Source organism: Zonotrichia leucophrys, unplaced genomic scaffold, assembly GCF_028769735.1.
Source record: "Zonotrichia leucophrys gambelii isolate GWCS_2022_RI unplaced genomic scaffold, RI_Zleu_2.0 Scaffold_435_42480, whole genome shotgun sequence".
Lineage (NCBI taxonomy): Eukaryota > Metazoa > Chordata > Aves > Passeriformes > Passerellidae > Zonotrichia > Zonotrichia leucophrys.
Window position 1 is genome coordinate 17,514 of NW_026992640.1, and position 24,967 is coordinate 42,480.

A 24,967-nucleotide genomic window follows, 5' to 3' on the forward strand; every position below is an offset into this window, starting at 1 on the left:
CTGCAGGGACATGTTGCCGAATTTTGCCCCAAAAGGCGAGAATAACTGTCTAAGAGACTCAATTAAGTCAGCATAGACAGGAGGTATTTTATTGCGACGCGTCGGAGAAATCACAAAAGGGATTTCTGAGTATCTCATGACAAAGCAAGCCCTTTTATACAATTTTGAATATAGAGTTACATCATATCTCATGCATAATCATGTCTTTGCATGCATATTCATAGAAGGCGTTGTGTAGGCGGAGCTTGGGCGGAGTCTTCTCGTTTGAGGAATATTTTGGTGGTCGTTCCGGTGGCCTTCATCTTTGGGCAGGGGGCACCCGATGAGTCTTCCTCCTTAAACTTTTGAACTCCTATCCTAATATGGCCAATTCCCGGTGTACTTGGCTTGGTCCCCATGGCTTGGCAGGGGCCTTAGGGTCAGTTTGACATTGCTGGCTCCAAATATGCTTAGCCCATCAACTCCCCTATCCCTATCTCTCTTTCCTGTCAGTGTGTTTCATGCCTTAGCCGATTTATTGCTCTATATGTTTCCTAAATGCTGTGCTTTCCTCAAATGTTTCGCATTCCCTGTTTTAACTCATTATTTCTTGAAGGCTATCCGTTTTGGGGCTTCATTTCCCCCCTTTTCTTTTAACTTACGAATTCTTTCGTCAAGTCCTAATCTTTAGGGCGCTGAAATGCTCGGGTCATAGCCCAAACCATTTGGGTCCTTTGCATTATAATTCTTAGTCTCTACCACATACAAATATTTGTGAGAGTTAGTAGGAACAAAGCTACGATTACTATTAGCATTGGGTGCACCAGGTAGTTGAAGACCTTTGTAGCTGTTGGGAAGTATCCTGTAAAGATATCCCACGAATGATGCTGGCCTACTTGTTCTACCTTGGTCAGGACATCCTTTATTTTCTCTGAATTATGTTCTACCTGCCATACCATTCGTTTGGTCGTTTGATTCACCTTCCGCACCAATTGCTTCACTTTAGGATGTACAAGCATTGCTTTAAGAATTTTAACGTCCATCCCTATTTGTAATTTCGGTATTTCTTGATATAGGTTAAAATCTGCGTTAATTAGCTGTTGAGTAGTTATTGGGACAGTATAATAAAATCACAACCTACTATCTTAGTAAAGTTGCATACACAAAAGTTAGTATTGTTAGTCTCTTTTAACAACTATCTATAGTGACGGTTTGTCTAGCTCATCCTCGGCCCAGCATCCCAGCTGCTTTACTTGCCACAACATTGAGCAACATAACAAAAACAAACTTCATTTTTTCTTCTGCCTGCTTTGTTTTTCCTTTCTTCGCTGTCTTTTTCCTGGTTTGTTAGATTGTCTATGAGGCTGAATCATTTTTTGAATACACTGGTCTAATTCTAAATCAGCGTCTTCGGTTACAGATATAGCGTAAGGTAAGTTTAAAGGTAAATCAGCTTTACAGCGAGCTGCTATAATGCGTGAGGTCTTAGTAACCTCAAATATTCTAAGCATTTCCCGCAACTTCCATCTGAGGTATGTTATAATTGCTTGTTCTGCACTCTCAAAAAGCTGTAATCCTGTCCGTCCTGGCAGGCCAGTACTTTGTTCAAGAGCTCTAACCCAGACAAGATTTCGAATCCACTTTCCAAAACAAGGTCTACACCATAAATATTCCATTGACCTTTGTGAATACCAACAAACCTGATTACAATCTGCACAATGCAAAGCTACCCATGCATAGCACTTATCATTATCCCTTTTGCAAACATAACAAGGAAGCGAATGTAAGTAAGGACCAGTATGAAAGTCTGTTTCTTCAATCCAACGCAGCCAATCCAATGGTGGTGATTGCAAAGCCTCCTTAGCCCTTTTACTATATGAGGCTAATAGCTCAAGGTCTTTCTTTAACGCAAGACGTATTTTATTTCATACTCGAAGTTTTTGGTCATGATTGTCTCTCACAAAAACTATATCCTCCAACAACCGTAGAAGTGCCCTATTCATTTTTTTCTTTTTTTTCTTTTTATTTTCTTTATCTGTCTTTAATCTTGCTGTTCCTACTGATCTTAACTGTTGCAATCTTAATCCCTGAAAAACCTCAATGCAGGAGTCCAATGCTTTATCGGGATCTCCTTCAATGGGCCCCACTACAGAATGCTGCGTCAAGGGCACCAATTTTCTACACCTGGCAGAAGTTATATATGACTTGCTTTGAGCTTTAACTCTTTTCACAATACACTGTACCTCCCACTGGTAATAGGCCAAAATTTTCTGCTCAGGTGACTCAAAAAGATTCAAAGCTAAAACTGTATTTAGTCCTGTCTGTCTCCTTAGTTCCCTTTGCCAGTTCTCTTCCCATGTATATTCATGTTTACAGGTATCACACCATAGAGCCCAAATCCCAGACTGTTCTAGCCAAAAGGTTCTATTACAACCCCCACAATATAGAGCTACCCATGCAGCACAATAGGGGCTGCGAGTGTCCCTTCAGCTGCAGCAATAAAGGTTGCAAGATCAGCAGCAGCTTCTTCCCCAGACGCTCCTTGTCCACCAAATGCCGCATCAAAAACAGGTTTAGTCCACTTGGCAGCCACCCACAAAGGCCCTGTTGGTGAGGAAACACAAAGATATCCCCGACCCCAGCACAGTACTTTTGCGGGCCTTTTCATATCTCTACGCTGCAGCCCATATGTAGTGGCCATATGTGTCTATGGTAACATGTAGGCTCGACATCCATTTATCATTTGATTGTAATGCTTTGCTTGTTGCTCTTATTACTTTTGCACAAATTCAACAACACTTTAGTTACTTCTCTTTCCTTATTTGTTCTGCAAGGGAATGCTTCAGGCCACCCAGAAAATGTATCAGTTAATACCAACAAGTACCGAAACCCCCCTTTTCTTGGGAGTTCAGAAAAATCAATTTGCCATAATTCACCTGGAAGTTTACCTTGATTTATTGCTCCCTGGTGTATCTTAGTCCCTGTATTCGGGTTGTTCTTCAGGTATCGCTCACACTGGGATGTGACATGTTTTATGGTGGTAAATAATTTTGGTCCTGCTATCCTAGTTTGTAGGTACTGATAGAGCAGATCCAAGCCCCAGTGGGCTTTTTCATGTTCTGCTTTTACAAACTGCCACATCACGTTTCCTGGTATTACTAACTGTCCTGTTTCCGATTGACCCCAACCATTCTCTAATATTTTGCCCTTATTTCTTTGAATCCATCTATGATCTGATTCCTGGTAATCTGGCTGGATGTTAGTATCCAGCTTTCCTGGTATTAGAGCCGTTACTTTCACTTCCCTAGCCCTTGTGGCAGCCAATTTAGCTTCTGTATCTGCCTTCCTGTTCCCTATTTCTGGAATAGTATTACCTTTCAGGTGTCCCTTACAATGTATTATGGCCACTTGTGCTGGGAGTTGGACCGCCTTTAGCAGTCGCAGAACCTCCTCTGCATGTTTGACTGTTTTCCCTTGTGTAGTCAACAGTCCTCTTTCTTTCCAGATGGCTTCATGAGCATGTACAATGGAAAAGGCATATTTAGAGTCTGTTCATATATTAATTTGCATGTTCTCTGCCAATTCCAAAGCTCAAGTCAGAGCTGTCAGCTCTGCCTTTTGGGCTGATGTCCCTGCAGGCAAAGGGTTTGACTCAATTACTCTTTCTGTGGTAGTGACTGCATAGCCAGCCATTCTTACTCCCTGCTTCACAAAGCTGCTGCCATCCGAGAACCAGTTGTCTGCATCTTCGAACGGCTCCTCTTTGAGATCCAGGCGACTGGAGTAGACAGCTTCAATTGTTTCCAGGCAGTCGTGTTCGATGGGTTCTGCTGGGGCTCTCCCTTCTAGAAATGAAGCTGGGTTCACAATGTTAGTCCCCTGGATAGTTACGTCATCTGATTCAGCCAGGATGGTCTGGTATTTTAGGAATCTGGAGGGCGACAACCAATGATTGCCTTTCTGTTCCAGCACAGCCGACACAGTGTGAGATACTAGCACAATCACTTTCTGACCCAACGTGAACTTCCTGGCCTCTTCTATGTTCTGTTTAGAGAAGTAGGCCACAGCTCTCTTATGTGGTCCCAACTGCTGTGCTAGGACTCCTAGGGCCATCCCTTGTCGCTCGTGGGAGAACAGCCAAAATGGTTTTGATACATCTGGGAGACCTAAGGCTGGTGCTCTCATTAGCTCCAGCTTTAACTTCTTGGAGGCCCCTTTTGCTTCGGGAGTCCAAACTAGGACATTCTCGGTTTCCTTCAACAATTCATACAGTGGTTTAGCGAGTATCCCGTACTGGTAGATCCATAGCCGACACCAACCTGTCATCCCCAGAAAGGCACGCAGATCTCTCACCGTCTCTGGTTTAGGCATCTGACAGATGGCCTCTTTCCTAGCTGCTCCCAGGGATCGCTGTCCTCTGGAGACTTCGTATCCCAGGTACACCACTTCCTTTTGCACCAGCTGTGCTTTCTGTTGAGAGACTCGATATCCACTTAAACCCAGGAAATTTAACAAGGAAATAGTCCATTCAATGCATTCTTCCTCTGTCACTGTTGCTATTAGGAGGTCGTCTACGTACTGCAAGAGGGTACCATCTCCCAGCGGCCTTTCCCATTGTTCTAATTCTTTGGCTAACTGATTCCCAAAAATCGTGGGGGAATTGGTCCATCCTTGGGGTAATACCGTCCAGGTGAGTCGGGTCTTTCTTCCTCTATCTACAGGCTTCCACTCAAAAGCAAAGATCTTTTGACTCTCGGGGGCTAGGGGAAGGCAGAAAAATGCGTCTTTCAAATCTAATACAGTAAACCAGGCCAAATTATCCTTTAGTCTAGTTAGAAGCGTATATGGGTTAGCAACTACCGGATGTAATGTCTTGGTTATTTCGTTTACTGCTCTCAAATTCTGAACTAGCCTATAAGCCCCATTAGGTTTCTTTACTGGCAGGATTGGTGTATTAAAATCCGATTCTCATTTTACCGACAACCCTAGTTCCAAAAACCTTTTGATTATGGGCTCGATCCCCTTCCTATCTTCTATCCTCAGAGGGTATTGTCTTCTCTTTACCAGTTTTGCCCCAACTTTGAGTTCAACAACAATCGGTGCTGCTTGTTTTGATCTTCCCGGTATATCAGTAGCCCAAACTAATGGGTATGTCTCGCTCAGGATTCGCTCGAAATTGTGACTCTCAGGTTTGGGTTTCCACACAACTGATTGTTAGGCTTAAAGCTGTAATCAGTTGTTCCTTATTTACTTGAAATTCCAATTTGTCTTTGTTGAACTTTATTACGGCTCCCAAGTTCTCCAATAGGTCTCTCCCCAATAAGGGCTTTGGTGAATTTGGTAAATACGGGAACTGGTGAATTCCCATTTGTTTCCCAATTTTGTATTTAATAGGTTTCCAAAAAGTAAGCCTTTTCTGGTTGGCCTGTTGCTCCCACAACTTGTACAAATTCATCACTTTTAGGTACCAATTCCTGATTTAAAACCAAAAAAGTTGCTCCTAATTTCCTTATGGCTACCAATTCTGCTAGCGGAAGGGAAAGTGTCTCCTGCTGAATCTCTATTATATATATATATTTTTTTTTTTTTTTTTTTTTTAATAAGGCCATGATTTTAGTATCTCCCTTTTTCAAGGTCGCTTTTTTGCTTCTTCATCAGCCAAATTATTTCTCTGACTCTAATAACCTCTTCTCTGGTGTTCTTTTACATGAACTACTGCTATTTTCTTTAAGCCTTTTAAAGATTCAAGTATCTGAATTATCAATCCCCCGTGTATTAACACTTTCCTTTGAGTGTTTATAAGTTCCCTTTCCTTCCAAATTTTTCTAAAAACATGTACTATAATAAAAGCATATTTGGAGTCTGTATAAATAGTCCCTTCTTGCCTTTTTAGTATTAAAATGCACAGAGTAATACATAAAATTCACAGGCTTGTGTTGACCAGGAGGGACTAAGGGGATCAGACTCCTTCACCCTAAACTTTTTCCCACTTCACCTGAATGCCAACCCGTGTCATTAATTTCTAGATTATCTTCTTCAGTTAAAGAATAAATTTTAAGTTTTCCTTCACAGGGTTTTATCTGTAAATTTAAGGCTATTATTAAATCTCTGCCTAACATATTATTCTCGGCCTCTGGTATCAACAATAAATCATTTACTCCAAATTTGTCATCTGTTTCAATGTGCACTCCTTTTATTACAGGAACAGGGAAAGCCTCTCCTGTAATTCCGATTACTGAAACTTGCTCACTACTTATCTCACATCCCTGGGGTAATTTTGTCACTGTCGACCGAGAAACTCCTGTATTGACTAAAAATACAACTTCTTCACTCTGAGGACCTACTCTTAGCTTTATTATCAAGGCCTCTTCTGGGTGTAATTCAGTCCTCTTCGTTAAACAAAACTCTTGCCCTCTCTGATTCTCCTGAGAAGTTTTCTCATCTTGCTGTTTCTTTCTGCAATTTTTTTGCAGGTGCCCCTTTTTATGACAATAAAAACAGGTGGGTCTCGCACTCTTTAAAGTGGGGCAAGAATTTTTTAAATGTCCCCTCTCATGGCAGGAAAACCACACAGGACCTGTATTCTTAAAAATGAATCCTGATGTTTGCTGTTTGTTTTTCCCTGCAGATTTTTCTGTATTCAAAGCTGCTTGCATTTCTTGAACTGCTGCCACCAAAATTCTGGCATCTGCTTTCTGCTTTTTCTCATTTCTCTTTACAAACACCCTTTGTGCTTCTCTCAGTAACTCTTGCAGCCCCCTGTCCTGCCAATCTTCTAATTTTTCCAGCTTTTTCCTAATGTCACTGCAAGATCCGGTCACAAACTGAATTTTTAACAAAATCTGACCTACTGCAGTATTAATATCTATACCTGAATATAATTGCAAGTCTCTTTTTAATCTTTTCAACCATTCTGCCGGTGACTCATATTCTTTCTGATGCTCACTCAAAACTTTTCCTATATTATGTCCACTGTCCCTTCTTGTTAACTTAAGGCATTGTTGTCCAATGCTGCATGCATCACAGCAGCGTTCTTTGGGCTTTGGACCCCTCTTATCTTTTTCTAGGGCCAACACTAGAGGGTCCTGAGGTGCTACGTTTACCCCGCACTCTTTCTGCCACTCCGATTTATTTCTTAGGGTAAAGAACATATCAGCATACATCACCTCGTCCCATTTGTTAAGCCGGCGGAGGAAAAGCATCAGTTGTAAAATAGTATTATAATTAGTGGTTCCCTCCGGCGGCCATTTCTCATTGTCATCTAATTTGTACAATGGCCACCACTGTGTACAATATTTAAGGAGTGTCTTTTTACTTATGTTTCCCCCCGGAATTCCTCCCAAGTCCTTCCAGTGCTTTAGGATACATCCTAAGGGGGTTTTCATATTTACGTCCTTGCTCTGTTGACCTCCCATGGCTATTCTCTGCTTCTGTGTTTTCGGTTTAGTCTCTTTCCCGCAAACACTGTATGCCAATTTATTTTAACACTTCATACACGCAATTTCCAATCGCTCATTCACTCTCAACTGTCCTACCTTTCCGGTCGCTGGCAAACCGTATAATACCAATACTGGTCAGCTTCGGGCTGTCACATGCCCATAAAAACAGCTGTAAACCAAGGTACGGTTTGCAGATAATATCACAATAAATTCTTACACACACAAAAGTACAGTTAACACAAAATACCGAGTCCTTGTCCCGCAATTTGAACTCACGTCTTAGCAAATCACAAAATACTTGCAGACAACATAGCAATGTTAGACAAAAATATAACACAAATATATCTCCTCAAAACCACATTGGACAGGGTCCCAGGCTGGACACGTTCCCAGGCATAGTTTAAGGATCCGAACAAAGTAACAACATTTAAAAATTCAACAAAGCAACAACATTAAGATGAGGGAGAGAGAAAAAAACATACACTCTTTTAACAAATACTCCGATTCCAAATGGGGACTTTAACCCCGATACCAAATGGGGACTAATACCCCAATACCAAATGGGGACTCAAACCCCGATACCAAATGGGGACTCAAACCCCGATTCCAAATCCAATACCAAATGGGGACTCAAACCCCAATACCAAATGGGATTATGCCAAGGCGTCCCCTGGCTCCCGTCGGGCGACCACGTCTGGCCCCCGTTTCCCAATTAAAGCGCTTTGTTCCAAAATCAATATGCAATAAACAATTAAAATACCTCTTCATTGGAGCAGGAGATGCAGGAAACCCTTCGTCCGCCAAAGAGCACTGGTCCGGGGGGGGGAGTCTCTTCTGAAAAAAATCTATCAGGGGTGCCCGAGGGTCCCGGCCCCGGACCCGGCTCTGGAGGACCCCTAAGGCTCCGCTCTCCCGTCTAGTGTCCCACCTGGGTCGCCAGATATGTTGCCGAATTTTGCCCCAAAAGGCGAGAATAACTGTCTAAGAGACTCAATTAAGTCAGCATAGACAGGAGGTATTTTATTGCGACGCGTCGGAGAAATCACAAAAGGGATTTCTGAGTATCTCATGACAAAGCAAGCCTTTTTATACAATTTTGAATATAGAGTTACATCATATCTCATGCATAATCATGTCTTTGCATGCATATTCATAGAAGGCGTGGTGTAGGCAGAGCATGGGCGGAGACTTCTCGTTTGAGGAATATTTTGGTGGTCGTTCCGGTGGCCTTCATCTTTGGGCAGGGGGCACCCGATGAGTCTTCCTCCTTAAACTTTTGAACTCCTATCCTAATATGGCCAATTCCCGGTGTACTTGGCTTGGTCCCCATGGCTTGGCAGGGGCCTTAGGGTCAGTTTGACATTGCTGGCTCCAAATATGCTTAGCCCATCAACTCCCCTATCCCTATCTCTCTTTCCTGTCAGTGTGTTTCATGCCTTAGCCGATTTATTGCTCTATATGTTTCCTAAATGCTGTGCTTTCCTCAAATGTTTCGCATTCCCTGTTTTAACTCATTATTTCTTGAAGGCTATCCGTTTTGGGGCTTCAGGTACACTTGTCAATAAGGGTGAAAGGTATTGCGGGGAAAAGGTAAATATCTTATACGTAGTTTTGGGTATAAAGATAACTGACCACCCCGCTCATGGCTGACGTGCTGTGCGGACCTCTGTCGGGCCGAGAGAAGATACTGTAGATAAAAAATTAATAAACGCTGAAGACCGAAAAAACCTGAAGACTCCTTTTGTCCTTTGGGGAGCAGGCTGCCACCAAGACTATCCCGAGCCTTTCTAGGCCATCAAAACAGCCGACAACGGGACATGAAACTGGTATTCTGCCTCTACAATTTCCTATATGCAAGGCTGGCTCCCAGACAAAATCTGCCAGCTCTGTCTAATCTGGCTGCCCTTGGACTCTGGTGGCTGCCCCTCATCTCCCCCTGGAACACTGGGGCTTGGTTGTTTCCTTCCTATGGAGACCACGGTGACACTGTGAGGGCCTGGTGGAACCATGGAGACCATTGTGACACTTTGAGATACCATGGTGACACCAGTGCCTCATGGAACCAAGAGACCATCATGGCTCAGTGGGGCCTCGTGGAACCATGGAGAACATTAGGACCCTTCAGGGCCTTGTGTAACCACGGGGCCATTGTGACACCTCAGGGCCTCATGGAAGCAAGGGAACCACTGGGACATTGTGGGGCCCCATGGAATGAGAGGAACATGGAAAAGCTCTGGCTGATGTGGCCTTTCAAGGGGGACCTGACAGGTCTGGCTGATCTTGGAATGTCAAGGGCTGCCTCTCATCTGCCCATGAAACACTGGGGCTCCATGCTTTCCTTCCTACGGAAAGAACTGTCTCTCTTTTCAGACACCCATGGACAAAATTGGTACACTCCCCTAAAAATTTCCTGTATGCAAGGGAAAGATACCCAGAAAAAAACCTGCCAGCTCCGCCTGGCCTTGGCCTCTGGTAGCCACATCTCATCTGCCTCAGAAGTAGCAGGGCTGTGTGCCTTCTTTCCTGTGGAAAAAAAAATGGCCTTCTTGTCCAGAGGCCATGGCAAAAATTGGAATTTGGCAGCCAAAATTCCATCTATCCCAGGAGTGCTGCAAGACAAAACCTGCCAGGACAGACACGTTAGCCTGGCCTTGGCCTCTAGTGGTATTCTTAGACTATGAACAGAATGTTTTCATCTGAAAACACCATAGAGAGGTCCCAAAGATCTCCCAAGCTGGGGTTTGCAGGCCTCAAGGACATAACCTGTGTAGACTGATGGCCCAGGGCTCAGGTGAGAAGTGACTGAGGACAAAACAGGAGTGACCTGGAAGGGCTGGAAGGGTGGATTCAGAAATGGTAAAGCTTTTTCTCCATAGTAGGAAACAGCCAGACAGAGTAATTATACCACAAATACAGAAGGGGAGGCCAAGACTGGCCCTGAGGAGATAGGAATTTCTGTCTCGGGGCAGGACTGTGGTGCAACACATCCCCCAGAAGGAGTCTGGGTCAGCCCAAGGCTTTATGTGGGCAGGCAGAGGCAGGCAGGAGGCAGAGCTGTCAGCAAAGGAAGGGCCCAGCCAGGTGGGGCAGCCGGGGGATGCCGACAGCCTGCAGGGACAGAGGCGCAGGGCAGGGACAACGTAGGACAGCCTGGGCTGCACAGGGCACAGGGATGGGCAGCAGCTGCAAGACAGCCCTGCCAGAGCCAACTTGGGCAGCACTTTGGCCATGGCTGCTGGGCCTGGGCCTGAGGCAGGAGGAGGAAACAAGTAGCCCATGCAGGCCTGGGGCCTCATTGCCTCCTTGTCCCAGCTATCACGCACACTGCCCAGCATCACAATAAACATACACTTTCTAAATTTAAAGTGTTAGAGAGTCTTTGTCCATCACTGTTGGATATCGGTACTAGATCAATATCCATGTATTTTTAATAAATCACATCACTGCGTCCAGTGTTCTGCTCTAATTGGAACCTGGGGACACTTTCTCAGTCGTGTCCCTCAGAGGGACCCATTAAAACTTGATAAACTTTGGAGTGTAAATTTCGCTTCAAGTTCTTGAGAAGTTTTTTGAAGAAACTCTCAGGGACTGAGTCTGATGTAAGCAACACGAAAGACCCAAGAGGCTCATTAAAATCCTTGTGCTGTGTCTGTGCTGCTAAGCTTTAAAGGAACAGCTCTTCCCAGCACCAGCTCCTCTCCCAGCCCAGCAGGGCTGAGGGCTCTGCCTGCAGGCACTGAGGGGACAGGAGCCAGGCAGAGACAGGCTGAAGACAATCAGGATTGGGAAGACATTGAGCTGAGACTTCACTTGGGGAAAGATCTTCACAGCCCTGTGCATGGTGAGTGTGTGGGTGCAGGGCAATGTCCCCTGTGCTCCTGGAGGGATCTCCTGAAGCCAGCACACCACACAGCCTGGGGGACGTGTCAGGAGTACTCTCCCAGGTTCTCTCTGGCACAGGAGCAGGAGGAGCAGGAGGAGGATGTGCTGCAGAGCGGGGCTGCCCTGGGCACCGTCAGAGGGACAGGGCAGGACAGCTCCTGCTGCCAGGGACGGCTGCAGGGGGTGAAGCTGGAGCTGCAGCCAGGGCTGCTCAGGACTGTCCTGCAGAGCAGCTCCTGCAGCCCTCAGGGCTCTTGGCCAGCCCAGGGCATGTGCCACCTGCCAGGGGCAGCTCTCAGCCTGCCTGGCAGCTCCCCATGGACACTGCAGGGGAGAAGTTGGAGGTGGAAGGAGCCACCCCCATCAGGGCAAATTCCTCCTGCTGTGGAGATGGTGCTGCATGGCCAGGGCTGCTCTCAGCTTTCTCCTTAAGGGAAGGGAAAGGGGCTGTCAGCTTTGGCTGTGTCACTGACATTCCTGCACTGTCACCCTCGACATCAGAAGATGGGCCTCAGATCTCCCTCAGAAGGAGCCTCCTCAGCCTCCTCTCCCTACAGACAGCAGCAGCAGTGCCTTGGCTTGCAGCATTTTGTTTGTCTTCCTTGCCCTTAAGGCCCTGCTGCCAGGGAGAGGCCCCTGGGCAGTGCCCTGTGCTGGGACGGTGTGCAGGGCAGAGCTGAGCCCCCAGGGCTGGGCTGGGCTCTGGCAGCGCTGGCAGGGACAAGGCTTGGATAAAGAGAATCAGCTCTCAGTAGGCACAACTCCAGACAGCAGAGCGCCAGACCAACCCTTTGCATCCCTCCATGTCTAGCTGCGCAGGGAAAGAGAGAAGAGTTGAAGAGAGTGATTTTGAAACTGGGTTGTTCAGAAAGGCCACGTTATTGTTACATGCAGTTTTAAATTTGTACATCCGTTACTAGAGAGAGGTGAAATGACCAAAGCGCACCTGTGTTGGACCAGCAGGACTGAGTGCACTGGGCAACAGGGAGCCTTGTTTTCCCTCTGGGCTCCCCAGTGTTCCGGGTGAGAGCAATGCTAAGAACAGGACTTCTTCTGTCCCTTCCAAAAAACACACAGTTACTTAGCAACCCAAAACTACACTGAAAAAAAAAAAAAAGATAAATTAAATTTCCCCAAAAGAAGAGAAGCAATTTTTGTGTGCTTGGGTAAGAAAATAGCATAGGATTGACTGAATGTATGTTGTCTAAATTGTTGTCTTTGAAAAACTCAAAATGTCCAGAATGAAGAAATGTCCAACAGCAGCTCCATCAGGCACTTCCTCCTGCTGGCATTGGCAGACACGCGGCAGCTGCAGCTCCTGCACTTCTGCCTCTTGCTGGGCATCTCCCTGGCTGCCCTCCTGGCCAACGGCCTCATCATCAGCGCCGTAGCCTGCGGCCACCACCTGCACACGCCCATGTTCTTCTTCCTGCTCAACCTGGCCCTCAGCGACCTGGGCTCCATCTGCACCACTGTCCCCAAAGCCATGCACAATTCCCTCTGGGACACCAGGAACATCTCCTACACAGGATGTGCTGCTCAGCTCCTTTACTTTATGTTCTTCATCTCTGCAGAATTTTTCCTTCTGACTGTCATGTGCTACGACCGCTACGTGTCCATCTGCAAACCCCTGCACTACGGGACCCTCCTGGGCAGCAGAGCTTGTGCCCACATGGCAGCAGCTGCCTGGGCCGGTGCCTTTCTCAATGCTCTGCTGCACACAGCCAATACATTTTCCCTGCCCCTGTGCCATGGCAATGCCCTGGGCCAGTTCTTCTGTGAGGTTCCACAGATCCTCAAGCTCTCCTGCTCACACTCCTACTTCAAGGAAGTTGGGCTTCTTGCTTTTAGTGCCTGTTTAGCATTTGGTTGTTTTGTGTTCATTGTTTTTTCCTATGTGCAGATCTTCAGGGCTGTGCTGAGGATCCCTTCTGAGCAGGGACGGCACAAAGCCTTTTCCACCTGCCTCCCTCACCTGGTCGTGCTCTCCCTGTTTATCAGCACTGTCATTTTTGCCTACCTGAAGCCCCTCTCCATCTCCTCCCCATCCGTGGATCTGGCCCTATCAGTTCTGTACTCGGTGGTGCCTCCAACCCTGAACCCCCTCATCTACAGCCTGAGGAACCAAGAGCTCAAGGCTGCAGTGTGGACACTGATGACTGGATGGTTTCAGAAGCATTAAACTGGTTGCCAAATTCTGCAAATGACTTGTAATAAAAGTGATGTTTGATACTATGTGGGTTTGGTCATCGATTTGTTTTTGTCTTTCTTTTGGTTTGTTTTTTTTTTATCTATTATTTACAACAAAGGAAGGTCAGTGTTTGTGCCATTTCTCTTCTTTTTTTCTTTCAACCTTTACTGTGGCCTCAGACTGTGTACACGAGGAGCTGTTCTCTCAGTGCCTTTAGAGAGAATAAAGGCTCTCCCAGCAGAGTTTTCTCCAGATTCCCCTTTTGTTGCCTTCTCTGGAGCTGCAGCAGCAATGTCTGTGTGCAGATCAGTGCTGACCCAGCAGCTGTGCCCAGCAGCAGCAGCACTTGGTGTTGCCAGTGCTGCTGCCGTGGCCCTGCCCCGCTGCCCCGGTGGCCCTGGTGTTGCTGCAGGGCCTGAGTGCTCTCGGGGCCGGGCACAGCCCTGGGAGTGGCAGTGCCGGGGCTGCAGCAGGGACAGGCCATGGGCACTGCTGGGGCAGCGCTGACGCCTCAGCCCAGGGCCTGGGGGCTCCAGGCTCCTTGCCCACACTCTCTCAAGAACACGCCCAGGCCAATGCTCAGCACAGAAAAGCCCCGTAAGCAGCCCCAGGCTGGCCGTGGGCAGGCTGGGGGCAAACAGCATGGCTGGGGCTCTGCAAGGGCCCTGGGGCAGACGGGAAGGAGCAGCAGAGCAGGGGCTGATCCATCCCCAATGCGGTGCACAGCCCAGGGCAGCGTCCCGGGGCGTCCTGATGGAGCTGCCAACAACATCCCCCCTGGACAGCCCTGGCCTCTCCCCCAGCTCACACAGGTGCCCCATCCTTGCAGGCACAGACACAGCAGCACTGGCTCAGCAGCCCCTGTTTGCATTGCACACAGCAGGGGCAGCACCCCCATGCTGTTGGTGTGGGGACATGAACCTGAGGGAGCAAAAATGCCATCAGCCCCTGGGGCCAGCAAGGGTTTGGGGACACCAGGGAAACCACTCAGCGTTGTCCTGGCCTCTGCAGTCAGCCAGAAAGTTTGTTCCCATCAGCTGGGAGTTTCCTGTCCCACTGCAGACGCTGTTGCTCAGAGCCAGGGCTGCCTGGCAGCCACCCCCAAGCTGCCCTCAGCATTTCCTTGGCTTCACCTTTGCTTTCTTTCCTCTTCCTGATACAAATGTCTTCCTACTGCCCACCCCTGTTCCCTCCCCTGCAAACAGCCCATCCCTGTTTGCCCTTTCCTCTCTGGCCCCACTCCCCATTGCAGTTCCTGATTTGGCCCCATGGGAACGTCCCTTGGGCAGCAGGATCATCCTACAAGTGCTGCAGGAATTGTCTGCAGGCTCCTGCTGTGCCTGGTGCTGCTCCCTTGCCAGAGGCACCCCAGGCCAGGGGGGCACATCTGGGCTGCTGTGTCTGCCTCTGGGGTTCCCTGTTCTGGGCAGTGAGGAGGAGCTGCAGAGGCTCAGCAGGACTGACAGGATGGGCTTTGGGGCTGGCACGAGAAGCTGAGGGACCTGGGCTGCTGGAGCTGCTGAAGAGGAGGCCCAGGGCTCGTCCTGCAACTGCTCCAAGGGTGGTTTCAGAGAATCCCAGAATCAGCAAGGGTGGAACAGGCCATGGAGATTATCAAGTCCAACCTGTGCCCTGACACTGTCTTGTCTTCCCTGAGCCTCCTCTTCTCCAGGATAAACAACCTCAGCTCCCTCAGCTGCACCTCACAGCTCTTGTGCTCCAGACCCATCCCCAGCCTTGTTGTCCTTCTCTGGACATGCTCCAGCCCCTCCATGTCCTTCCTAAATTGGCGGCCCCAGAACTGGACACAGCACTCGAGGTGCTGCCCAAGCATTGCTGAGCACAGGGGAACAATCCCTTCCCTGCTCCTGCTGGCCACACCATTCCTTATCCAGGCCAGGAGCCATTGGCTTTCTTGGCCACCTGGGCACACTGCTGGCTCCTGTCCAGCCTGCTGTCCATCAGTTCCTGCAGGTGATGGAGGAGACCACACTGCTGTCCAGCCACTCTGGCACCTTGTGGAGAAAGGGAAGGGAAGGGAAGGGAAGGGAAGGGAAGGGAAGGGAAGGGAAGGGAAGGGAAGGGAAGGGAAGGGAAAGGGAAGGAGGGAAGGGAAGGGAAGGGAAGGGAAGGGAAGGGAAGGGAAGGGAAGGGAAGGGAAGGGAAGGGAAGGGAAGGGAAGGGAAAAAGGGAAGGGAAGGGAAGGGAAGGGAAGGGAAAGGGAAAGGGAAGGGAAGGGAAGGGAAGGGAAGGAAGGGAAGGAAGGGAAGGGAAGGGAAGGGAAGGGAAGAGTCCAGATCCAATTCTTCCTGAAATGTGGGGTTTGCTGGCACTGCCAGTGCCTTGATCCAAAAATTTCCCTATTCTGGCACAGCCCAAGCCATTTGCTGGACAGAAATACAAAACCTGGCAACTTCCTGCTACTGGGTCTGGCACCTCCCATATCTTGTGTTTGCTGCCCGCGTACCCAGATTTGGAAATTTCCTGGTGCTGGCACAGCCCAAGTCCAGTGATTTGCTGACACAGAAAACCAAAATTTGGAAATTTCCAGGTTCTGACTCCAGCACCATCCAGATCTAGTGTTTGCTGAGACCGCCATGCACAGATTTGGAAATTTCCCGGTGCCTTCACAGCCCAGGTCTAGCAATTTGGTTTTAGCTAGCTTAGGCAGAGAAGTTCCTTTGGACTGTGACTTTCCTTTTTCTTGGAACTGTTTAAACCTTCTCTGGACTGAAAACGCAGAAAAACACCGGCAACAGCTCACACCTGTGGCCCACCGAGCTCTGGGACGCTGCATTCCAGTACCAAAGGGACTTAGAAGAGACCGAGTGAGCCAACTACAACCCACAAAAAGTACTTTCTCCATTTGCCATCGCTTCAGCACTGTCTGAGGTTTTATTTAATATTATTCATTTTCCATGCTTTTGAATAATTTACTTGTTAAATAAACTGGGGTTTTTTCAGTATTCTCAAGTGAAGTGTTTTCCTGAACTAGTAGGGAGAGAGGCCGCTTGAACTTGCTTTCTAGACAGATCCCTTTTGGAGATTTCCTCCCAAAATTTGCCCTAAACCAGCACAAACAGTCACAATGAAAATTGCACCAGTGGCATAATTTCCTGGTGGCAAATCTTGCTACAGAACCTCGACCTTGCTCTCCATGAGAGATTCTTGGCAAGAGCAGACAGGAGAAGATTCCTGGAAAACTGAAACAGCTTTACAGAAGTGAAATGAAAATGAAATAAATAATCCTAGATATTTCCCTCTATTTGTTTCTATGCTCTCCTTTTCCATGTGGCATCCCAGTAATTCCAGATGCACCTCACCTCTAGGATGGATGACTTAGTGATTTTTAGACACTCTAAAATACCATGAGCCACACACAGCTTTCCTTCTCCTGTTTTTACAGGAAAGCAACACTGGATATGTAAGTGCAGTGCTGGGCTCAGGTAGGAATCCTACCCCAAGGGAAGGTGGCCCGACAGTGTTTGACCCTCAGCAAGGACAATGCACAGCAGGGAGCGAGGGGATCCCTGTGCCAGTGTGCAGGAGTCAGGGCTCTGCATCCGGGCTCAAGGCTGCAAAGTTCCCGTGTTTGGGCAGACGGAGGGGCTGTCCCCGGGGCGCGCGGGGCTCGAACGTGGGGCTCGTGGGGCGAGCGGGGAACGGACACGGGGACGAACGGCCCCGGTGCTTCAGTTGCAGCGGCGGCAGCGGCGGCAGCAGCAGCGGCGGCAGCAAAGAGATAATTTTGAATACTCTTTCGCTCTTTTTCTTTCTCTCTTTCTTTCTTTTTCTCTCCCTTTCCCCCGGTCGGGCACCTTTCTCTCGGGGTCCCTTGCACGGCGTCCCTCTCCTCTCCCCGCCTCCCTGTCCCCTGCAGGGCCGGGCCATGCCCCCGGCCCGCCCCCGGCCCCGGGCGGGGCTGCCCCGTGCCCGGCCCCGGCCGTCCCGCCGCTGTCTCGCCTCCGCCCGGCTCTGGCCGTACTGGCGGTGGCGCTGCCGGGCGGGCATCAGTGGCTGGGGCCGGGGTGGCATCGCCGCCCTTCGGCTCCGCCTGGCCCGAGCCTGGCCCCGGACCCAAGGCAGGGTCCAGTCCCCGCCCCGGTCCCGGCTCCTCCCGGGGCCCGCGGAGGACGCAGGCGGCGCGGCCGCTCCCGCCGCCTCCGCTGCGGCTTCCCTGGCCCGAGCTCCGCCGCTCGGCAGCGCGGCCGCCCGTCCCGAGCCTCCCGTGCCGCGTTCCCGGGAGCGAACGCCTGGGCGTGGCCGGCCCGGGGCGGGTGAGGGGCGCTCGGGGGCCGTTGCTGGCCCCGGGCCGAGCGCTGACCGCCGCGTCCCGCCCGCAGGGAAGGCGCAGGAGGCCCTGCAGGAGCGGCACCGGCTGGGCTCGCTGCTCGGGCGCGCTCCAGGCACAGCCATAGAGCAGAGAGCCCTGAGAGTGGCCAAGATGGTCTGCGTGGAGGAAGAGGAGGAAGAAGGCCCTGGAGCTGCCCCAGCAAAGGAGACCGAAGAGGTGGTGCCATTCAGTCCACCGCAGGAGGGTGAGTGGCAGAGCTGGGCTGCAGGGCTGGAGCCTGCAGACATCTTGCCCCCATGCCATGCCATGCCATGCCATGCCATGCCATGCCATGCCATGCCATGCCATGCCATGCCATGCCATGCCATGCCATCCCATCCCATCCCATCCCATCCCATCCCCTGGGGAAATGCCCATGGACAGGATGGAAGAGGGGCCGGGCAGACACCCCGCAGTGGCCGTGCTCCATCCCCTGGCACATCCCGGGGCTCTCCCTGCCTGGGGAGTGCAGGGCTGGGCTGTGTTCTCCGGCCTCTCCCGCAGCCCCTCAGCTCTGGCTGCGTTCGCTCTTTGCCAGATGCAGCCCTGGAGCGCACGCAGGAGCAGGAACGCACCTGTGGCCGCTTCCGAAGAACAGCGCAGGTACCTGCAGCCACCCCCACCTGGGCTGGGCCTGCTGTCCCTGCTCAGCCCAGCACCGTGTGTGCAGCACTGCATGCAACATCCCCGGCTTCTTGCCCTTCTGCTACAGATGGTGTGCAAATTCATGAAGAGGATTCGGGAGGAAGAGACCAGCGTCATGGGCACTGTGGTCAGAGCGTACCCTCCCATCTTCAAAACCAACACCTGTGCTGCCCTGCTGGATATGCTTGTGGAGGAGGGTCCTTCCAGTGCAAAGCAAGTAAGCAGCCTGTGGCCAGGGTTTGATCCTCCCAGCAATTGCTTGACCTCCCAAGCCACGCCTGCTGCCCACTGTAAGCCCTGAGGCCATGGCAGTGTGGTGGCAAGGGAAGCACTTGTCTGGGGCAGCTGGGCACTTGACTCCCTCTGGCAGCTTTCCAAGTCTCCCCTGCCTTCTCCAGGTGCCCGCCATGGTGAGGTACATCCACCAGTGGCTTATGGCCAATGAGTTTCCTGAGTACAACCTGTACAGGCCCCTTCTGGATCTGACAGAGGCACAGCCTGCTGATGTGGTGATGGCTCTCCTGCGTGTGGCCCCATCATGTGACAGGTACAGGGCCCATGTGCCCACAAGGCTCAGGGCTCAGCAGCCCATCACCCTGTACAGCCTGTCGCCGTGGTCTGACACACAGAGAATTCTAGGGCCCTCTGGCTCCTCCCTTTGCCAGCCCCCAGCGTGCTGCCATGCTCCCTCCCTGCTCCTCAGGGGCCAGTCCCCACAGGGCTGGGCTGCCTGTGTGCTGAGGGCCAGTGGGCAGAGGCAGAGCTGGCAGCCAGCTCAGATCCCCACTGCAGCCTAGGCCACAGTGCTGTGTCCCAACCCCCCTGAGACAGAGCTCTGACCCCACAGAGCTGCTACCACCATGTGGAAGACCATCATGTGCTCGTGCAGGACTGCAGAGACGGCCATGCTCGTACTCCTTGATGTGCTGGCCAACTGGCCAGAGCACAGCACATGCACCTCCGATGGGGACCACACGGCTGTCCTTGCCCTGGCTGTGAGTTTCTGCAACTGGCCTTTGCTCAGCCCAAGCTCACCTCTCCATCAGCTCCCCATCCTCCTTCCACCACGGTGTCTCGCTGCCTCTCCCTGCTGGGCTGAAACCTGGCCCACGGGCAGCTTCAGAGCCACCAGGCCTAGTGCTCCCCCTGCGTCTCTGCTGGCCTCTCCCTGCCACGCTCAGACACCTTGGCACTGAGCTCGGGCTGCTCTGTCCTTTGCAGGCAACTGTGGTGATGTGGAAGATCCTTCAGATGCCCTGTGTCCCACATGTGGTGACCGTGCATTTCCCCCACCTCTTTGTGTATCTGCTCTTCCAAGTGCTCTTCAGCACCTTGGATATGCCAGAGGCAGCCGATACCTTCTGGAAGGGATGTCAGCAGCAACACTGCCTTGCCACCAGCCCCAACAGGTGCTCCATGCAAGTCCTCCTGTCCCTGCCATGTGCCCAGGGCAGGACCCAATGTTCCCAGTGTTACCTGGGCTTTGCTGTGCACACAGGTTTGCAGAGCAGACCCTGAAGGCCCTGCTCTGCCGACTGCACTATAAGGATGTGGTGGTGGCAATGGAAGACAAGCATGGCTGGGAGATGCTGCTCTGTGCTGACACCCACCACTGTGCTGTGGGCATGCTGGCCAGGTGAGACCCCCTGCTCCCCAACTGCCCCTGGCATTTGTGTTCTGTGCCTGGGGTGCCCCTCACAGTGGGACCCCGAGGTCTTGGGCCACAAGGCCTTGTCACCAAGGGACGGCCAAGGAGACTGCAAAAGGCTGGGAGAGGGGCGTGCCCAAGAGAAGCCACCTCCCAGAGGGCCTGGCTCCCCCTTGCTGGGTGCTGGAGAAAGGCCAGACCTCTGATAGTCAGTCCTGGGAGAGCTTTAGCCCTGCTGCCTCAGGGTTTTGCTTGCGATTTCCTCCTATCAGAGAAATGCACCACACATCTGAAGCCTTGTGTTCCACAATTGCATTCCACCTACTCGGGCTGCTCAGCAAAGACACGTCATGCCGGGATTTGGCTGCCATGGCGTTCCTTGTGGAGGTGAGGCTGAAGGCCAGCGCTGCCTGGCTGAGCTGCCTCCCAGCTCTGTGCCCTCTCGTGGCTGCAGCTGCCCAGGATGGTGCCCACACCCTGTGCTGCTGCCTGGGCCTGGCCCTGTGTGGCTCCCCTGTCACCGGCCTTGTGCCTTTCAGACCCTGGACTGCCTGGACTTGAGTGAATGCAGTGACAGCATCCTGGAGGTCATGTCCAAGAAGCTGCATAGCGAGTGCAGGGAGATGCGTCGCTTGGCACTCAGAGGCCTCCTGGTTCTCGGCACCAGCAGCTCGGTGAGAAGAGGGCAGCAGCTGAAGCCATGCTGCCAGTGTGGGGCTGGGCAAGGCAGTTGCTTGGCCTTGCCTGGCCTTGGGATGCTGAGGCAGCTGCTCCCAGCTCTCCTGCCTCCCCCTCAAGCTGCTCCAGTGCTTTGGCACAGGCCTTTGGCATCTGGGCCCTGTGGCAGCAGGATGGCGTTTCACACACTCGTGTTCCACACAGGCCGCAATAAGAATGTGGAGCCTGCGTGAAAGGCTGGTGGAGCTGCTGCAGGAAAATGACAGCAACATGCTTAGGATGACCGTGGTTCTCCTCAGCCGTTTGTTCCTGTGCAATGGTGCCCCGCTAGCCAGCCCCCTCGCCCTGCAGCTGGCTGGGGCGCTCCTGCCACTCTTTGACAACGTAAGGCTCTGCGCCTCCAGCCATGGCCACCGGCTGCTGCCTGCAAACTTTGTGCCCTGTGCATTTTCAGGCTTGTACCCAGATGGGTGTGAAGCAGCTGATGCTGAGGTCTCTTTTTCTTTCTTTTATACAGGATGATAGCCAGGTGCAGGTGTGCTCCATGTTCATCTTCCGAGAGATGCTGTATTTTTGGCCGGAAGGGAAAAAAAAGGCCCTGAAGTCACACGTTCGCCAGAGCCTGCTCCCACTGTTCTTCCACTGCCATGACGAGAACCAGCGTGTGGCAGAGGTGAGGACTCAGCAGCTGCTGCTTGCCCCCTGGCTTGGCTGCCTCCTGCTCCGGGACCTCATGAGCTGCAGCCTCCTCCTGACCTTGGTACAGGGACCTGTGTGGGTCCTGGGCCCTGGGCTCTGGTGCCATCTCCAGGTCTCTGCTGCTCTCCAGGACTCCCAGGAAACGCTACATTGTTCAGCCACATTCCTGCACAGGAAGGATCTCCAACACATGCTGGAGGTGGATCAGACCTGGAGGTTCTGCAAGGCCCTGGTAAGGATGGCCTGCAAGCCCCAGCCTCAGGCTGGAGAAGCCCCCTGACCGCGCTGCTCAGCGAGTGCGGCCGGCAGCTGAGCCCCTGCCCAGTGCTGCACCCAGGGCCGCCAGCCTGCGCCCCACACGCCGCTGCCTTCCCTGGGCTGTGTGGGCTCTGCTCCAGGCTCCTGTGGGCCCGAGCTGGGTGCCCACGGAGCCCCGGCCCAGGTGTGCTGCGTGACAGCACCGCGGCTCCCTGGGCAGCAGCCGGCCCTCTGCCCTCTCCCCTCGGGAGCCCTTGGCCAGCGGCTGCTGGCCGCGCCTCAGGGCTGTGCGGGCAGGTGAGGCCAGCGATGGGCGCAGGCAGCGCCCGGCCCAGGGGCTGAGCCCGCGCCAACCCTTCCCTCCTGCCGCTCTCCAGCTGGCAGAGGACAGGAGCCGAGCGGCCGAGCACCTGCGCCGGGCACTGCGCTACGTGGAGAGCCCACAGAAGCCCCTGCGAGAGGTGGCCATCAGGTTCATGGGTGAGCCACAAGCCCGGGCTGCCCTTCTCCTCCCCGGCCCGCTGCAGCTCGGCCCCGGCCCCGCCTGCTGCCCCGGCAGCGCCAGCCGTGCCCGGCGCCGTGGAGCCCCGCCTGGCCTGGGCGTTGCTGCTGCCGCCCTCTGGCAGCCGTGCCCTGGGGCGGCAGCGTGCGGCAAGGGCCGGGCTGAGCCCTGCCGGGCCAGCAGCCCATGCGGCCACAGCGCCGGCAGCGCCGCTGGCAGGGAGCTGTGCCGCTGGGGCCGTGACAGGCTCTGTGTTCACAGGCATGGCCGGGCGGCGCCTGAGGGGGCAGCAGCAAAAGCTGCAGCTGATCTGCACTGGTGAGTGAGTGAGGGCAGCGGGCTGACCACGGAGGCTGCCGGGGGAGAGCTGCAAGGCCTGCTCTGGCTGCGGAGGGCTCTGCTCCTGTGGGCAGAGCACACGGAGCTTTCAGGGCCACATGGGCCATTGGTGGCCATCAGCTTCAGGCTGATCCCCTTGCTCCCTGCTCCCTCCTGGCCATGGCAAGAGCCGGCTGGGATGGCCCTGGCAGGGGGCTCTCCTCGGCTCTCTGCACATCCGGCTCTGACCGTGCCTCTGTTCCTCTCTCTTGCAGCCCTGGAACGCCTGACGGAGGACACAAGCAGTGCCGTGTCGCAGCTGGCACTTGAAACACTGCATGTCCTGGGGGAAATACAGCGTGAGCGATATTCTACCATCCAGAGGCTGCAAGATCAGCTGCACAGGGCATGGAGGACTCGGCCTCATCTTTCGGGGCTCGGCTGCCTGCTCTGCCAGATGACTGAGGAGTAGAGCTGATCTGGGAGGGTGTCTTTGCTGGGGCAATCTGGTCCAGGGGTAATTTTCCTTTTCTTTAAGATTTTTCTTTTCTTCATTTCCCAGCTAGGGTCTGGGCTTTGGCCTAGCTGTGTCCCCTGCTGATTGTGAAGTGTGTCATCAGCTGCAGGGCTTTCTGGGCTAAAAATGTCATCAAGTCACTTGGACTTGCTCTTTATGGCCTCTAAAAGCTGGACCCAATTTCGGGGCAAATTTGGAGACCTCATCTATGGGTGGATGGAGCACCTAGGATTTTCCCAATTGCTGGGAATGGTTCTCCAGGTCCCTGGAGTATCCAGGGCCCTGGTAAGTTGCAGCTGCACTCATGCCTTGGTAATGAGAAGCAAAGGAACCCAGAACTTTTTGTGCTGCCTGTGTCACTGCACCGGGGTCGTGGGATGGGAACACACAGCCCTTGTGCTGGAGCTGAGCTGCTCTGCCCAGCACTGGTGGCCACCATCCCAGCTGGTTTTGCTTGTCCTGGTTCCCTGACAGCTGGGACCCTGGGCAGAGCCCTGAGAGCCTGGTCTGCCCCCAGGGAAGGAGAAGGAGCCCCTGGAGAAGCTGCACCGGGTGGGGATGCTGCTGCTGCTGCTGCTGGAGACAGCAAGGGTGACATCAAGGACGACAAGCTGTTCCTCAGCCTGGCCACTGGAGGCTGAAGGTGATAGACTTTGATTCTGGCACCTTTTTCAAAGCCAAACTCCACAGGGAATTTGCAGATGAATCCCCACCCAGGGAAATTCGGCCAGATTTGGGCATGGCCCAGCCTGGCTGGGAACCAAAGGTTCCCCCTTTTTTGGGGCAGATGCAACTCATTCTTCAGTCACTGCCCAGCTGCTTTTGGCAGGGCTGGGAGGATGGGCTGGGGTGGGTACGAAATGGGAGTGGGCTCCTGGGCCTGCCAACAGCCCCCAGCACCCACCATGCCCCGGGCTGGGGCTGGGGCTGGGGCAGCCAGCCCGACACAAACCAACCCCATGGTGGGAGCAGAGGTGGGACTCCAGAACCTGTGCACAGCTGCTTTGCTGTGCAGGCAAGGAAGGGCTTGGGGCCTGCTCCCAGCCTTTTTTGCTTTGGGATCACCGTGATTTTGGGGGGCAGTGCAAGTGGGAGGAGAAAGCGTGGGCGTTCCTCACCATGCTGGGTTTTTCCTTGGCATGTAGGGTTGGACCTTCCTCAAGAAAACCCCTGAAAGAGATGGAGTTTTTACCTTTTTTTCTTGTTTACCCTCCCTTTTTTGCATCTGAACCTCTTTTCATTAATGTGTTGTTTGTTTTTACAGAGGAACATTCGAGTGGCCCAGTGTGGAGGGGAAGTGCTTGGGAGACACAGCTGTGGCGTGGATGGGCCGTGCCCTTTGCAAGGCTGAGGACATGGTTTGGGAGCAGCTTTTCTTCCAGCTATAGGTGGCAATGAAGTGAGCCCCTGTGTGGCTTGGCAGGGTGGGATCATAGCTTTTGGGAGCTGGAAGCAAGCACAGGAGCATCCCTGCTCTGGGCAGCCGTGCTGAGGGCTGGATGTAGCCCGTGGCTGGCAGCAGGCGGGCAGCATGTCCTCCCTCCTGCTCTGCTGTACCAAAGGCAGCAGGATGGGCAGCTCTGGGCACAGCTCTGGGCACAGCCAGCATGGCCCTGGGCACTGCAAGGCCTTGGCACAAGGGCACAGGACCCACATCTGACGGGCGGTTTCTCTTTCTGCTTTCCCCCTCTCCTTTTCAGAGCCAGGCTCAGCGGTGCTGAGGCTGCTCTGGGCTCTGCCAGGCTCTGCTGGGCTCAGCCCTGGGCCCAGTGGCTGGCTCTGCCCTCACATTGCGCTGACAGCTTTGCATCTGAACCGAGCCCATTGGTTGGGGTGAGCACAGCGACTGATCTTACTGCTTTGGCAGGTGAGTGAGAC

General features: G+C 52.6%; 1 protein-coding gene across 1 annotated transcript; it reads left to right on the forward strand.

Moving 5' to 3' along the window:
* Positions 1-12,549: 12,549 nt before the first annotated feature.
* LOC135441700 (olfactory receptor 14J1-like) lies at positions 12,550-13,482 on the forward strand. The gene has a single exon (XM_064701246.1). It carries the CDS (start codon positions 12,550-12,552, stop codon positions 13,480-13,482), a length of 933 nt encoding a protein of 310 aa, XP_064557316.1.
* Positions 13,483-24,967: the final 11,485 nt, after the last annotated feature.